Source organism: Plutella xylostella, chromosome 5 (assembly GCF_932276165.1).
Source record: "Plutella xylostella chromosome 5, ilPluXylo3.1, whole genome shotgun sequence".
NCBI lineage: Eukaryota > Metazoa > Arthropoda > Insecta > Lepidoptera > Plutellidae > Plutella > Plutella xylostella.
Window position 1 is genome coordinate 12,635,507 of NC_063985.1, and position 16,949 is coordinate 12,652,455.

The following is a 16,949-nucleotide window of genomic DNA, read 5'->3' on the forward strand; positions in this document are numbered from 1 at the left end:
TTACTTATAATGTTTGTAAAAACAAACTAGGTAGGTAGGTTTTTTTATACTTACACCTATTATTTTTATCTCTCACTCCACAGATTTTTGTTTCTGATTTTCTTAGTTGCTTTATTTTATATTCTACGAAAATTTGCTCTAGTACTTTCGCTGAATGCCAGCTTGTTCTTAAAAGTAAAGTAAAATAAATAGGTACTGTAACTTATGGTCTTAAAAACATACATAAGTTCTGAAACTGATTTTCTTCGGTTTATACAAATGATTTCAAGTATATACATATATTATAAGTCAATGGGTTTATATGGTGTTGTGCGTTGTATGTGACTTAAGCTCTTATCATGAAATGTGTCTGTGGTGGTTCTATCAAGTTGAAATAAAACATAAAATATCAAAATACAAATTTTATTTTATTTTTTCTTGCACACTTACATATTGCTTATGAATATATTATTATGTACAATGCACCATTTCGTTATAATTCTGTACAATCTTATTATGTCTAGGTACTTAGATACAATTACTTTGAGTATATATTAGTATTAGTATTACATTCCTATAAATAAGATTAATTGCTTATTTAATTTGATATTCCAATTTAAACAATCTTAATTAGAAATTGAGCTTTTTATAATCACGTCTTAATATAAAACTGTGTTCATATTGCACCGATTACGTATGTGGTAAAATAATTAAGTATATATTTTATGTAAATATACAATGTAAACGTATTTAATAACTATGTATAACTTTCCTAACATAATACTTATAAAATATTATGCAATGTGCTTAGAAATCGAGGCTTTAAAATTAAGTAAGTTAGTATTTTGCTGTCAAAACAGTTATAGAATAATCCCAAACTTTGTAAGGCAGTTGAAAAAGTTGAGTACGGTCATGTGCAGAGAAACCTGACCCTCCTCTCATAGTAACAATGTTTCTGAGAGGGGTCAGGTTTCTCTGCCGCTTACTGTACCTTCATACAATAGAAAGAAGGTAGGTAATGAAAAAATTGGTTTAGCAACTTCACCCTTCGCCCTAGTTAAGGCGCGCAGCGACAAACTATAAAATTAAGTTATGACTTATGATTGATCGTGGCGTTGCGGGGTGTACTGATCGTTGAAAGTGGTTCAAGTTTTAATTAAAAAGCGGTGGTAGGCAGAACTAACTTGAATTTATATTGAGCAGTAAGTGGTTTTATTTTAATGTTGTTATAATTAAGTAGTTGCACAGGTAAGGCTTAGACTAATATCATAATATGGATTTATACATTTATGAACAAAGTACAGACAGATACTCGTAAGAAAGCATGGTAGGTATAATATGCCTAGGTTATTGTAAAAATACTGATTAATAATAGCACCAAAACAAAAGTTTAATTTATACATTAAAAATATATTTACTGTCAAAGGTTTAAATGGAAGACATAATTAAATTGTTAATCTTATCAAGTAAATTAATATACTTATTCAATATTTACAATAAGTTCTTATTCAACACGATTAAAGCATGCATCGGAGTCAATACATTATGAAAAACTCATAAACTACCGAGTAATAAAATAATGACAATATAACATAACTTATGTTAATTTTCTATTCAAAATATTTAAAATCAGTAGCAAGTAAATTTACTGTTCGGTAAATTTTGCTCATTTTGATTAAAGGGTGTGTTTACATTGTGGCAGCCGGTTGACCCAAATTGCGATCAATGAGGCTCGCGTGACTCCTACTTCTCTCTTGAACACACCCTTACCTAATTTCTCAAACAATTTATTATATCAGACTGTGGACAATTTAATATTTTTGCAAGTAAGTAAGTAGGTACATATTTATTTATATCTGTTACGTTGAAAAACTAAATTAAAAAACGCTTTTAGTTTATATAATAAAATCAATAGGTCGTATACGATTCTTACAAATGATGCAATTCAATTACCCATCATAATACATGAACAAATATTCCATTACATTATTTAATATAAACCATGTACAAAAATAAGATATAATTAAAAACGACGATACAGTTTTACATGCTCTATTACATTTTTACATGAAGAGCGTTGGTCGGTACGTGTTCTCTGGTCCAGAGTTGGGACGTGAATGGGTCGCAAATGGTCAATGCGTAGCGACGGCGGCGCGCGCGGGGCCGGCGGGGCGCAGGGTGGGCACTATGGCCGGCTCTTCCGGTTCCTCTTTTGTCTCCTCTCTGTATGGTGTATTTATGGAGTTAGAGTAGCTTAGGGATAATATGAAAAGAGTAGAGTAGAGAGTAGAGTCTGTTCGTGCTTGCTTTTAGCACAAGTTAACGAAATATATTGAAGAAAATGTAGGTAACCAATAATAGGTCACACAATAAATCCATTCCGTTTACATCATTTGTTTGTAACTACGATAACTCGTATCTTTATTTTGAACTTTCAAAAGATAATAAGAAATCATGCATAGGAATATGGCAAGAAACCTACTTATACTGTTTTCAAGGTTACATTCATGCAAAAATATCATGCATAATTCACCAAAGTTATCTAGAATATTTGTTATAGGGCTTGTATTTCATTCTGAAAGCTAGGAAGGGTCTAGTCTAGGTCTTACAGGACTAAGCAGGTTACTGAAGCACTTACCGGCTGCTGAAGGCGCAAGGCATAATGTTAGACTAGTTTAGCTCGCAACTACTACCTCCGAATCACCACCTTTAGGAAGAAATCATTTGGTTAATTTTGGCTTCTTACGAGTATCTGTTTTATAGATTAAATTTACTTAAGATACATAACTCTAGTTAATTGTAAGCTTTCATAAAATTTTCAATGCTTAAATGTTTTCTACAGCTTATTCCAAGCATTGTCTAAATTTCAAAAACTATACTTGTTTTATTAATAAGTATTAAAGGCACTTTTTGAGTTAAAGTCGTGTAATATTTGCCTTCACTGTAGGTTAGCATGCTTCAGCCATATCTTATCATGCATCTAGCCGGAACACCAATCTAAAATTCAAGGAGCTAATATCCTTATGGTCTAAAATAATCTACTTTTACAATCCAAGCTATAGCATTTTGTATGCCTACATTCTTTGTGAAGTATCATGCTATAAAAATTTCAGGGTTCTTATTGTAAAACATTCCATCTAGTTAGCTATTTCATGCAAGAAAATTGTGAACTTTGATCATCCTGTAATCTATCTACTGCGAATATTCTTCTGGACATATAGGCCTGTCACAATCGATAGTCTAAAGTGATAGTGATAGAAATTCCAATCAGACAATAAATTTGCTCTCCAGCACAATTAATCATTAATTTCTTGCTACGCTATCGTGAAAAGTTCTTTAATTTCGAAAGGGCCAGTATAGTAAACTAAAAGGGCGTTGACTTAGGTGCTAATTGCTTGCCTTGAATGCCTATTCAGCTTATCCACAGCTATCCACTCTGTAACTCAGATCCTTTACCCTACTATAACTAGTTTACTATCACCACAAAACTCACCTGATCTGTATAGGGTGCCTCAGACTGAGTTCAGACCCGGAGCTGGAGGGTTCCCTCGCAGCCAGGAGCCGCGGGGCGCGCGGGGTGCGGGGGGAGCGCGCCACGCCGCGGGCGAACTCCAGACGGTAGTTGTCCGAGCGGGGGCTGCCGGTGAACGCTTCCACTTCTGTCGCTGGAATGAGGAGGAGTAGGGGTTAGAAGACTACACTACTAGAATTCTTGGGCTCGAAAGACAGAAGTTATTTCTAGATATAGATACAAATCATGGACGGTATGCGGACGGCTTTACACTGTAGTAGGGAACGGAGTTTGTAAGAGATATAATTTGAATTTTGTTGCCCAAAACAGGAATCTACACTAGAAAAGCCGATTCACATTTACAGTCCGGTGATTATCTGTGTAGCTAAACCACAATAATAACTTATTTGGCACCCAATATTTGTGATAGCTTTCCTCCTCATTGTCCCGCCAAACCCACCATACCGAAGACAGCTGTCCTCGATACCATCAGTGACCTGACCCAGATTCCCCGCGCAAGGCAAGGTCACGCGTGCCGCGGGCCTTCGTCGCCGATGCGCTAATGTACTTCCGTTCGCACCTTTCTGTTATAATGTCAGTCATTTGTGCCACTCTTCTATTTTGTGTTTGTTCTGAGTGCTCGCGAGTAAGGTGCGCTATTATGGGTTGTTTGATTAACTGTTCATCTGAGTTAAGGTTATTGTGTAGATAAGCAGTAGCTACAGGCATTTACTTTAGGTAAATTGATAGCGATTTTGAAGACACCAATTTAAAATTTAGCACTCCAATCGTACTTGCACACTTTGGTGTCGAGCGATCGTCGTGGTCAATGGTAGTGCCATAATTTAGCTTCTTAAATTTAAACTAAAGCAAATAACCGTTGTTAAATTGTGATAATTTGTTCTTGGGTCTTCGATGTGCTCTATAAATGTATTATCATATCCAACAATCAGTATTACATTACACACGCACTAGTCTATTAATTTGTTATGTGTAATTAGTTCAAAAGGTTCTGGGTTTGAGCTATAGGTTTTGCTGTAGCTCTCAGAAAGGTTCTAAAACGTGGGCCCTTTTTGCACTCAGGAGGTTCATATAAGGTTATTGAGCCTTCTAAGACTTAGGAGTAGATTTCCATACAAAGGTAGAACCTTTTCAAAACCTTTCTTAAACCAAAAATGTTACTTGGGTGGTCTACGTACCATTATAAACAGCAGGAGTGGCGATAGGCATGCGCGCGCAGGCGGGCGGGTGCGCGTGCGCCGGCGCCGGCCGCGCGCCCCAGTCGCGGTACTGTCGCGCTGCGCTGTCACCCGCCACGCGCCACTCGGACAGCTCTATGCAGCGGACCTGGGGAGCAGGGGAGTTAGATATAGAGAAACATATCAAGCATAAGAAGGAAATCTTAAAATTGGACAGAAATAAAAACATCACGGACTGGACAGTAACAGAAATATGTATGCTGACTTTGGTGTAACAATTCAATTGACCAGAAGCGCCACCAATCAGACTGGTGGGGTTGTGCTGGGAAATTTATCATCATTATCAGACCGTAGGTAATCATCCACTGCTCGACAAACTCCTTCCCCATGGACCTCCACAACGTCTACGAGTTTACGCGTACAGTCACTGACAGCTACGTGTCATGCAGAGAAATTACGGTGGTGAAACCCATGCAGCGGTCAAATATTAACTATTGCTGGTCTTAAGATTTTAGCATGAGATGTGGTCTTGTCTAATCTTTTAGCCGAGGGATAAGAAAGACGACGCCATGGAAAATGCCTTGGCCCAACAACTCATTTGTGGTGTGTATACTGTACATACCGGTGTGGTGCTCTTGCTACGTCCACTGGTCTCAGACGAGGCGTTGGAGTGTCGTGCGCGTCCGTCGCGGCTGTCCCGCGAGCGAGACTCCGGGGCGGGGGACTCGCGGAACGCAGAGCCGTCCGGTTCGTCGCGGAGCTGTGGGGGTAGAAGGTGAGGGGATGTGGTGAATGGAGAGGGAGATACATTTGAAAATATAACTTGATGTAAGTAGGTTAGGGGATGTGGTGAATAGAGAAGGAGGTCGAACACTTGAAAATATATCTTGATCATAGTGGAGGAGACAGTTTTTAAGAGTGTCGTCTTGGAGGTGCTGGGTATGCGCTATGGCGCTCTGTATATAGTTATTATTCTATTTACCTAGAATCCTCTCGCAGATAGCGTATTTCATGATACCATATTTACGTGATAATTATTATGTTTTATAAAACTTATACCTAATTGTAACTCCTGACTAGTCCTGACCCAAAAATACTCCAAAACTATAGGCGTAGAGTCTGTCCGTATTACCGTTGAAACACATCAGCGAATGCTAATATTAATTAACCCTTACATCAGGTACATTAGTCATTGACATACCTTCGCGTGGTGGTTGTTGCTGGGCATGCTGGCCGAGCCGCTCACCAGGCGCAGCTGCTGCCGGATGCTCGCCTTCTCCCGCGCGCGCTTGCGCTGGAACTCCTCTTCCACTCTGGAAGGAAATCATGTGAATTAACTATCTGGACTAAGGTTGTCTGGCAGAGATCGTGATAAGACCGCCTTTTGTACCCTAATTAAGTTACATTTTGTTAATTTTATTATTCTGTTTTGGTGTATAAATAAAGTGTATTCTATCTTTTGGTCAGACTCCTTAGTTGTATTGGCGATAGATGACCCAGTGCACCGCTAAGAGTATGGTACCTAATGACAGCGCTAACCTGGCCCTAATGCGGAGCCGCAGATTTTCATGTAACTGTTAGAACCAGGAGAACCTGGTATGCAGTACCTATTGAGATATCTATTATCCTTTGCCGCACAAGTCATGTATTTGCAGAAGTACGAGCAAAGAAACCAGCTTAGCTCGGCACGTTCGAAAGTTTGAAATGCTATTTATATGTGTGCAGACACTTAATATTACCCCTTAAGTTACAAAAGCCCGTCTTTTCTCACCTCCTCATGGCCTCCAGCTCGGTCTTCCGCTGCTGCTCCTTCAGATCAGCCTCCCGCGACAGGCGCTCCGCGAGACGGCGCCGCTCCAGCTGTCTCACCGTGGACTGGAACGTGAACCGCTTGCCGCGAGACCTGGACTCCGTGGACTTGCGCTGCAAGGGAGAATGGAGGTTAAAGGATGTGGGTTTGGTACACCTTGAAGGGTTGTTTTGGATTGAGGGACGAAATTTGATATAGGTGGAGAGAGAAACTTCAGGGTCACTGTCTATTGCTGTTCCGGAATTATCTAGCTACCTAAACACCGTAGATCCACGTAGGATTGTAACATGAGTAACGGTCACGAGCTCGTATGTTTCAATTGAAATAATGATCTAAGCAATTTGACCGCAAGATGAAAATCAAGAGCAGCGTTTTATCAAATTTCCGTCGTACAAAGAGCAACCGCATCATCTTCCATTGTATCGCACAAAGACTTGACCGTTATCGTAGCGTTTCAATACAAGTGTGAGCGCTTGTAATACAATAATTCACTTGGCAATTTCACACCTCGGAACCGCATTAAATTTGCGGAACATAACGCGCATGAAAGTAAAAGGTCTTTCTTTGTCCGCGGTTCTACCGTGCCACCTTAGTACCTGGAGCTAGTACTCGTACCTGTGTAGAAATAGAGATTAGAATGGCACTAGTAGTACCAAAATCGGACGCATCATTCAGAGCGTGAGAAGCGCGATGCGAGATAGCTAAATATTCCACGTCGCCGGTTATATTTGAATTTTATACGCGTTCTGTTGGTTTTTGAAAGAACAATTGAAAGTGACTGTCTGGTCCCGACTGACTTTCGTTTGTCATCTGTTTCGTCCGAGTCGTTGCATATTTGCATTTTTAATCAAACAAACACTTTCGTATTTTAATTAGACGGAGAACGTGCCTGGTTAACTAAACTGTTAATTAGCTGAATTTTATTACCGAAAATAATTGCAGGCCGATTGTTGGTAGATTATTCAACAAATTAGTTCAAGGCATCCCATAGGAAATGCTTGTGCTGCGTTGGAAACTCGGTCGTCGCTGACGATCGATGCTATCTGCCGCATCCTTGTAACGCTATATTTATATTTTTATAAAACATAGCGATGTAACGTTCAGATATTACCTCGTCGGTGTTTACCTTACTATTATAAAGTAGGACTTTATCTATTTATTTACCTAAGTAATAAGAGTTTTTTGAAACGAAAATTTTATTATGTCTATCTTCTTTCTATAGATCTTATGACACAAACAAATTTATAAGACTCTTTTCCTGGCATACCTAATTGAAACTTCGGATATGTCTGAGTGAAAACTTGTTTATTTTTCATCTTGTTTTCATTGTGACTCGAACATTTTGGTTGGCTGCAACTCAATATTTTTCTTTATTTGGGACTGTCTATAGATAAAGATGATATTTCATATCACTGTTTATGCAGTATGTTTGAAGATAAATATGAATTGTGTACCTTTTTTTATTGTATAGTAGGCTTAGGTAGGTAGCTAGTAGATGTTTTCTTTTGTGTCTTCTACTAATATGAAAAACTTGTTTAGAATCTGTTTTCTCTTGAACTCTTTGGTAGCATAGAACAACTGACTCGGATGAACGTAAATAAGTATTTAAACATAGCTGCCCGGTGTCCGTGTGCACCCACCCTATAAATGATTTAGAGTACTTACCTGCCTTTCTATCTAAGTATACACCTGTGGTCTATATGTATAGTTCTGAATATTTAATTATGAGCTAAAGACTAGTCAAAGTACTGTTTATCAAAGATCAACACTCCGAACCATAATATTTAAAAGAAACAAAACAAATTCTCGTGACATTGTACATAATTATAAAAACAGGCTCACGGCTAAACGAAAAAAAACAAAGCTCTCATCGTAAAACTAAACGTAATTATTTTATCCGCCACTCCCTTGGATTGCTGAGATTTTAGCGAGTGTTTTGTAGCTTGTAGATGACAATCGCGTACAAAAGGTCTTGGTACTTGCGGTATCGTCGTCACGTGGATCAAGATCATGAAGCGACATCGCCGTCATGTCTCATTTGTACAGTCGTGATACTCGCTACTTTGTTGAATTGTTAAAATAGCATGTGAAAACAAGAATACTCGTAGAATTATCGAGATATGCTGTCTCAGAGCGGGATATAAATGTAAGGTCATAAGTTTAAACGTTAATTAATGAATTATTTCATTAATATCAATTAACCTAAAATAAACGTAAAATCTAGATTGTACTCTTGTAAGAAACAACTAAGGCTTAAAAAAGGCGAATCTTTTAAATATTTAAAGGCTTAGAACAACGCGGACTCGATGCGTATAGTTATACAACTAGACTCCTTTATTGGAATGGAATATCCTTATTATAATCACAAGTTCATAGAAAATACATTCAATAGCGTTATTGAAAGACTAATAATTCTCGAATAAATTACAATTCCATGTCGTCTACATAATGATTGAAATGAAAACCATGTCCATTTTCAATTTTCCTCATACATAAGCATTGTCGCTAACAATACTTACACTACACACACATACATGGAACAAGGACGCAACTCCTTTATTGTGACAACAATAGGGCAAAGGAAGTGTAAATAATGCGGACAGCCAACATGGCCGCCCTCGATGTATCCAGGACCACTGTTATGGACTTAGGTATTTATTTTGTAACTTTGTACTTTTCATTTCAGGTCAAACGAAAGCCATATAATTTTCATGTGTATTGAAGATCACATCAATATGAACCACTCACTAAATACATTTATGAAAGTTTCAAGCCATTGTCAAAATATACAGGGTGTTGCAAAAAGGGTATACTAAGCCGAAACCTACATGTGCAGCATGTTATATCTAAGCCCGAAAATGAAATCAGAATTTGAAAATTCGCGAAAAAAAAATTCATTTTCCATAGAAACTTTGTTGGTCACGGGACTTTTACTATAGAATTTCCAAATTCTGATTTCAGTTTTGGGCTTAGATATAACATGCTGCACAGTCATGTAGGTTTCGGCTTAGTATCCCAATTTTGCAACACCCTGTATTTATATTCTCATCAGATGAGTACTTACTTAGATACATTATAATTTTAAATTAGGTTAAGTACTCTAATGTGTCAGTAAAGAAAATCCATTGGGAAATAATTATTTAGATTAGTTACATAAATTATTCGAGAATTCGTTTTAAGAATTCGGTTTACTTGGAAACGTTTAGCTAGTGAAGCAACACTTGTGTGTGCAAACACACGCGAAACACTTTAAACAGGTGTAGGGCCGATACCACACGATGAGTCAATAGGTACCTACTACACACTTGACCGAAAACTCAAGCCTCTGTGTGGTGAGTTTCGACACTTTTATCTTCAATATGCTCCACTATAGGTACTTACACAGTGCGTAAAACAACATTTTTATGCACTGAAAAAATCCTGCTAACCTGAAATATCAACTGTGAGGTTTTTAATTCTAATCTAACCTAACCTAATATGAAGGTAATCTAAATCTTTATATAAATACATTAATATTTTAACCACTTTTGGAATTGATTTACTAGATTTTCTGTAAAATAAGCTGACTGTGTACCACTGTATGATTGTAGAGTGCTTACGAAATCTGGCAGTTAATAAAATCGCCTGTAACTTGACGATTTTGCAACAACATATTGAATCGGATGTCATTTTTGTAAGTGCAGGAAAAACAAGCTTCCATTACAATGACCAATGTTATGGTCTAAAGGTTTGGTTGAGGGTATTTCAATGACGCTTACCTAACAGTTTACGTATCGGAATAAGTACGTGGATGCTATGAAGATAAATTTAGGATAGTTATGAGTACTTATTCATTAATTTATTCAGCTACAGTAAGATATATTTACACCGTATTTATTCCTAGCCTAACACATTAGGCTACAATAATGAATAAGTAATTAAGAAACTTTATTCAAAATAAAAAAAGAATCTAAAACTGTCACCAATTAGATGAAATTCTTTAAGTACTCGTAAACTTTATTAAATATCATTTAACTGTCTGACCAGCAGGTTGCTGTGTGAGCAAAACATCACTATTAACGGTTGCATTACGTAATAGGAAGATGTTATTTTACAATTTCACATAAATAAATCGATTCTCTATTTGACACGGCTGTTACAAAAAGAAACAGTTGCAGCAATATTAATTTGTCAAGCCCACTAACTAACTGCGTGTTATAAACATACGCATGTAAAGTAACAGTTCTAACAGTTAACAATTAAAATTTAAGATTTATCTGTAGGTATCGTTGGATGGATAATGTTAGTAACTGTTATTAATGGCACTTCACTTGAAATGTTTTTCCTATTTCTAAGTATGCTGTGCTCATAACTATTACATTGGATTAGCGCTGCACAGAAGAAACAAGGCGAACATTTAGTAGCATCGATGTTGAAAAATTTCAGGTCTTTTCTATCTAAATAAGCATATTATAATTTATTTAAAATGCAGTTTTCCGTAGCTAGTTTATTTAATACTTTATTGCTCAAATATGACAATATACACAAGTATACACAAGTGTACAAAGGGTGGACTTAATGCTAAAAGCATTTTCTACCAGCCAACCTACAGGACGTACAAGTAAAAAGGTAGAATGTAAGTATATGAAAGCAGGAAAAACTAAAAAGTCACTTGATAATTAACTTAAAAGACATACAACATACATAAAATATACATATTTAATTTTTATTGAGTGTCATTTTCAAGAAAAGAATTTTAATTATTTTCACCAAGGCGATACGATGAGTGATGGATACTATTTTTATGTAATGTTCTCCTAGCCGAATTTAGACCACGACTAGTAATTCGATCGATCTAGTAATTACATTTAGTCAGCTACCCAGAAGTATGTACATTGTAGTCCCCAAGTGTATGAGCAGTGAGCAATGATGAGCACTCTCTAGAAGCAGATCTTCAATATACTTACATATTTATTACTACTAAAGACCTTGCAGTTCAGTTTCGTTAAAATTTTAACAACTAGGTACGTATCGTATCTTATATCTCTTGGCAGGCTAATGAGAAAACAAATTTCGAACACACGTCCATGTTAGATAACATTGTAAACAAAATCAACTGCGTCTTAATTTACTCCTTTATAGATATTATATTAAAATGTCATCATAGGTATGTACCGGAAAGTAACATAAACATGCTAAGCGCTCAGAGGGGTGACTCTACCTTACGAAAAACTAAGTTTCGTAGTGATGCTTCGCTAGCTACGACTCTATCTCGTTACATTAAAGGTACTGATTGCGGGACAGCTCTGGTTGGGTCTTTTTTGAAAAGCTTGTGTAACCTGCAAGCTCACAGCGATGAATTTTAAAACAAAATTATAATAAAATGAAGTAATTCATCAAACAGAATGTTTTATAACGGTCCAGAGGTGCTGGCTTGCATTCTTTACCTATTTTTCAATTCGTTTCGAGTTTTACATGTTATTTATTGCAAACACGTGTCTAATTCTTATTAATACAATAGTAGGTACCCAGTCGTAATAGTAATGGACAACGAATCCGAAAAGCTTTTATTCGGGGAAAAAAAAGTTTTTAGAACTGAAATAAAATATAGTTTTTGGAATTAAGTAATACATGTAATCAATTACTTTTATTAAGTACACTACAAAAACAAGCAAACTCAAACCTCTTTTACGAATTTAATTAATATTAGAGGAATTACGAACCTTTATAATGTATTTCAGGAATGGCACAGTATTTATTTAACTACCTCATATTTTTTATGTCTTTACTCCGGTAGTTACTATAGTTATCATGCGTGAGTTGCATGTTTGTAAAAAAATAAAAAAACTTTACTTAAATACACTCACAGGCAATGAAAAAGTTCCACTCTTAACAAAATTCAAATAACTCAAATTTTTTCTAACATTTTATTAAAAAATTTGATCAAAATATTACAGTTTTTAGTTGGTAATATTCTGATGCTCTGCTTTAAGCTAGCCTTTTCCGTTTAGGACTAATTTGGTGCTTTTCTCAGTGGAACCTTTTCATTGCCCGTGAGTGTAATAAAGATATGTTGGTATTCTTATTTTATTTCAGCAACGATGCCCGCACTTAGTCATGCGCAGGCCATATCGTATCGTGGAATTCGTGAGATCAATCATATTTATTTATAATAAAATACCTAAACGTAATAGAGGAGGCATTTATTTGTTTGTTTACTAATAAGAAGGATCATACTAATTGTGTGTGTACATAACACACATTTGAAAATAACGTTAACACATAAGACAAACCTAGGTGTGATACCCTACGCTTATGTTCGTAATACTCACACAAAAGTATTACGTAATAGCACATCTTTATGTACATCTTATGTACTTATTATACACGTATACGGTATGTAGACAGTATGTGAATATTCTTGAGTTCTTTTGCTTGCCTCACAGACATAAAAGATGAAGAAACATTATATAATTTCCTCTATTTGTTACATATACATTATATTTATATTGTTTTTAACCTACACAGTTTTCACGTTATATTTTTTTATCCTATGAAAGTAATAAATACATGCAATGAAAAAGTTCCACTTCATCTTCTATCGTGTAAAATGCACTAAGCTAGCTTCCTCCAGTGTTTTGCTACTCTTATTGCGAGATCATTGGCCTTCATCAGGTCTCCTTGACTGCATTTCCAATTATAAAATGACAAAACCAAAAAAATATATAATTTAAAAAAATCTTTAAAATTTTATCGAACTATTTACGTTTTAGTTGGTAATATTTTGATACGCTGTTAAATGTAGTTCAATATTGCGGACAGCCATTACTATGTCCAGCAGTGGATGATTATTGGCTGATGATGATTGCGGACAGACTTTTTCGTTTACGAGGAATTTTATGCTATGGTCATTGGAACTGTTTCATTGCTCGTATGATTCATTTCAATAATTAAATCATTATAATCCGTTGAGACATTATGTTATTGTCTTATACAATTTCCTATGGTAAGTAGTATGAACTTATGAATATCGCATACACTTTCCCTATGTAGTTTAGTTGCAATATTACCTAGCGTAATGATATTATTGAACGTACGCATAAAAAACACATACTTAAATACTTGTCAGGTCTATGTAAAAAAATATATACTTACTAAAAAACACTGCCAATTTTTTCTTCGGTGATGGAATCGGGTTAAACTGTATTCTCAACAACATTCGGTTTCAAAACAGTTTTATAAAATAAACCCGATTCTGTCTACCTGGTGAATATGATTAGCTGGTTGGTTAAACGACTCATCAATAAATAACTTTACCTGACTGAGGAAAATTAAAAATACAGTTAGGAAACCATGATCGACGCAGCATACATTGACACAGATTTGTGATTGAAATGTTTCATCGACTTATATGCTCTGATTAGTAACATAATATTTATTTACTTCGTTAAATAGGTAAGTTTAAAATATGCCCTTTAAGAACATAGAGATAATATACCTATGTATCACAATTAAAAATCTCTGCATATTTTCCAAGAATAAACAAAAAAAAACCGGCCAAGTGCGAGTCGGGCTCGCGCACAAAGGGTTCCGTAGCAGCAAAATTACAGTTAAATCAACCTATCTCAAAAACTATAAGAGATACTTTGATCAAACCAAAAATCGTTGAAAGAGTTAATTAGCATGCATCACCTCTATTTTTTTTAGAATTTTATACCCCGTAGTTATAAAAATAGAGGGGGGGGACATACTTTTTACGACTTTGAGAGCTGATATCTCAAAAACCGTTCACTTTAAGAAAAATGTTTTTTAGAAAACTTTATATCATTTTAAAAGACCTTTCCATTGATACCCCACACGGGTATGTACATCGAAAAAAAAAATTTCATCCCTCAGTTACATGTATGGGGGGCCCCACCCCCAATTCTTTTTTTTACTATTTAGTGTCATATTTTTGTAGCGGTTCATACAACACATATTCCCATCAAATTTCATCACTGTAGTACTTATAGTTTCCGAGTAAATCGGCTGTGACAGACGGACAGACGGACAGACGGACATGACGAAACTATAAGGGTTCCGTTTTTGCCATTTTGGCTACGGAACCCTAAAAAGATGTAGAGATATTGTTGAACAGAAGTTCAATGTCGTGTAATTATTTCTGACATTTCACGGCAAACATGCGCTCAAGTTAATGCAAACAAAAGAATGACAATGAACGTAACAAATAAATATTAAGTAATTTACATAAAAAGTACAAAACGAAGGCGTAGTGGTATAATACTACATAGAAAAAACATTCCATTAATATTTTTCATGAGATTTGTTGCATCCTATTTTTTTAAGGTAGGTCGCATGTGAAATTAAGACAATATTATTTAATAGTCCATAAATACACATTATGTCATCTAATGAGCTTGCCGTGACACTATTCTAACTAGTACCTGTACAGTAATAGGTATAATATACCTATACTAAAATATATTGACTCGATGACATCATGTCAAGTGGCAAGGTGGTCGAATCATGATCAGCGAACATCATCAAGGTATACAACTCTTCGGTAGATTTATAATTACTTGTCAATTGAATAGCCTGATGACTGCGACTGATGATACACTGATAACCGATTATTAACCAGTAGGATTAGCATCTTTATATCTAAGACAGTTGTGACTAAATTTGAATAAGATAATAATGAATGTTTTATGGGCTGCAATTTTTATATTAGCATTTTACTTGACCCGGCTCTATACGAAATTATATTCTTTTATGTTATGTTTATCTAAACCTGTTTTTATGATGACACCAAACGCATATTATAAAACGCCTGTGATACGTTTTAATGGTCCTAAACCGAAAATTATAAATAAGAGGTGGAGATACCTATGTAGGATTCGAAACTCTGTAGATGCTGATTTTGTTAATTAAAGTTAGTATATATTTTTATTCACATTTAGGCACCATTTAGGTTTGTATAATTTTATTTTTAAATTTCCGTAAATAAATTCGTTTAATTATTTAATTAAAGTAATTCGCTGAAAAACAAATTTATCCCTACCTTAAATAGCACCTTCCCGAATCAAAACACTCTTAAAACTTATATTTTTACTTTAAAAAAATAATATTAAACGTAAACTTTGGCTGTAAACACAAATTGAAAAAAGAAGAATAAAAAAACAAATGTGCCGTGCGTCGTTTGGCGCGCCGGCGTCGCGTGTGTTTAGCTGCGCCTGCGCACCGCGTCGCCCCTACTACCACGCACCAGGGCCGGAAAATTATTCTAATCTAATGAATGTACTACATAAATACAATATCGTACACCATCTTACGTTTTGTGTACTTAATTAAATATGCGAATGGATTTAGTGAATGTGTTAAGTACGTACTCAATGGAAACTCTTGGAAATACACTTTCACTTCGTCATTTTCTTTGTCAGTAAGGGCATAATATAAGGCTTAAGTGACTCCTGGATATTTTATTCGTATTATTTAAAACAAAGTTTTTAATCCAAATTACCCACACACTAAACGAACTATGGCTTCGGTGCAATATCACGGTTATGGTTGTAAAGAAAAATGTGAGTTTCTCAAGAAAACGCAGTGTTGAACAAAGATCGTTGTCGCTCTATCAGCTATTCTGTCTATCTGTGTAGTGTGTTATGTGACTGTGACGCTTCCTAGTCATTACCATCAGAGCCGATCTGATGCACTGCTGAGGCAGCCAGATGTCTGATTAATTGATAGGAAAACTACAGGAATTTTCATTACTTAGATTTTCCTTGAACATCAATTCTACTTGTACGAATCTAGGAAAACATGATAAATATATACTGATACATTTATCAATGCTATTATTGATCTTATCGCTTAGCAAAGGCGATAAAATGTATGAATGAAAAATTGTGACTGTATGTTTCACTGAGACTACGTAGCTATTCGTAGCTTAATGTCGATGTCGTAACCAATGGTAACTTTTTAAAGCGTTATTATTTGTTTTTTCAGAGTTTTCTTAGGATTTTATGTGATATTATGTAAGTTCGATTATATTTCTCCTAAAATCACCTCCGATGCACTTTTAATGATTTATTTTGCATGCTTTCATTAATTTGATAATTTGTAGTGAATGCTGAAGGAAGTGCACCAGAAGTTCATTATCATAAGGAAATTATGTATCGGTGTAAATCCGAGATGTCTCGCTCCAACGAACATGATTCGGTGTATTAGCCACTATATATTTCAGGTCGTCAATTACATGTATCGTTTCGTCAATGTAGGTAGGTGTGTATTAAGTATTTTTTCGTGTTTCACATATGGTTTTAAATTATGGCAGGATAGGACGGTCTATTAAGTAGGTAGGTATTACTGAGATACCTATCTGATACGCACCGCACATCACGATTCTGTAGTCTTTGACAAACATACACAGATTTATGATCAACTAGTCACGAATACTCTTCACCTATTATTG

General features: G+C 35.6%; 1 protein-coding gene across 6 annotated transcripts in view; it reads right to left on the reverse strand.

Annotated features, from left to right (window-relative positions):
- Positions 1-386: 386 nt before the first annotated feature.
- Positions 387-16,949, reverse strand: part of LOC105390547 — a 99,158-nt gene continuing 82,595 nt past the window's right edge. For 5 of the 6 annotated variants that reach the window (XM_048633076.1, XM_048633078.1, XM_048633077.1 and 2 more), the window contains 6 exons: positions 6,461-6,612; positions 5,891-6,002; positions 5,312-5,449; positions 4,690-4,837; positions 3,473-3,644; positions 387-2,202 (listed from right to left, as the gene is read on the reverse strand). In XM_048633076.1, coding sequence (XP_048489033.1) covers positions 2,112-2,202; positions 3,473-3,644; positions 4,690-4,837; positions 5,312-5,449; positions 5,891-6,002; positions 6,461-6,612 — 813 coding nt within the window. In that variant the 3' untranslated portion in view covers positions 387-2,111. Of the gene's footprint in view, positions 2,203-2,617; positions 2,687-3,472; positions 3,645-4,689; positions 4,838-5,311; positions 5,450-5,890; positions 6,003-6,460; positions 6,613-16,949 lie in introns of all 6 variants that reach the window. The other variant, XR_007268260.1, reaches the window with a different exon arrangement.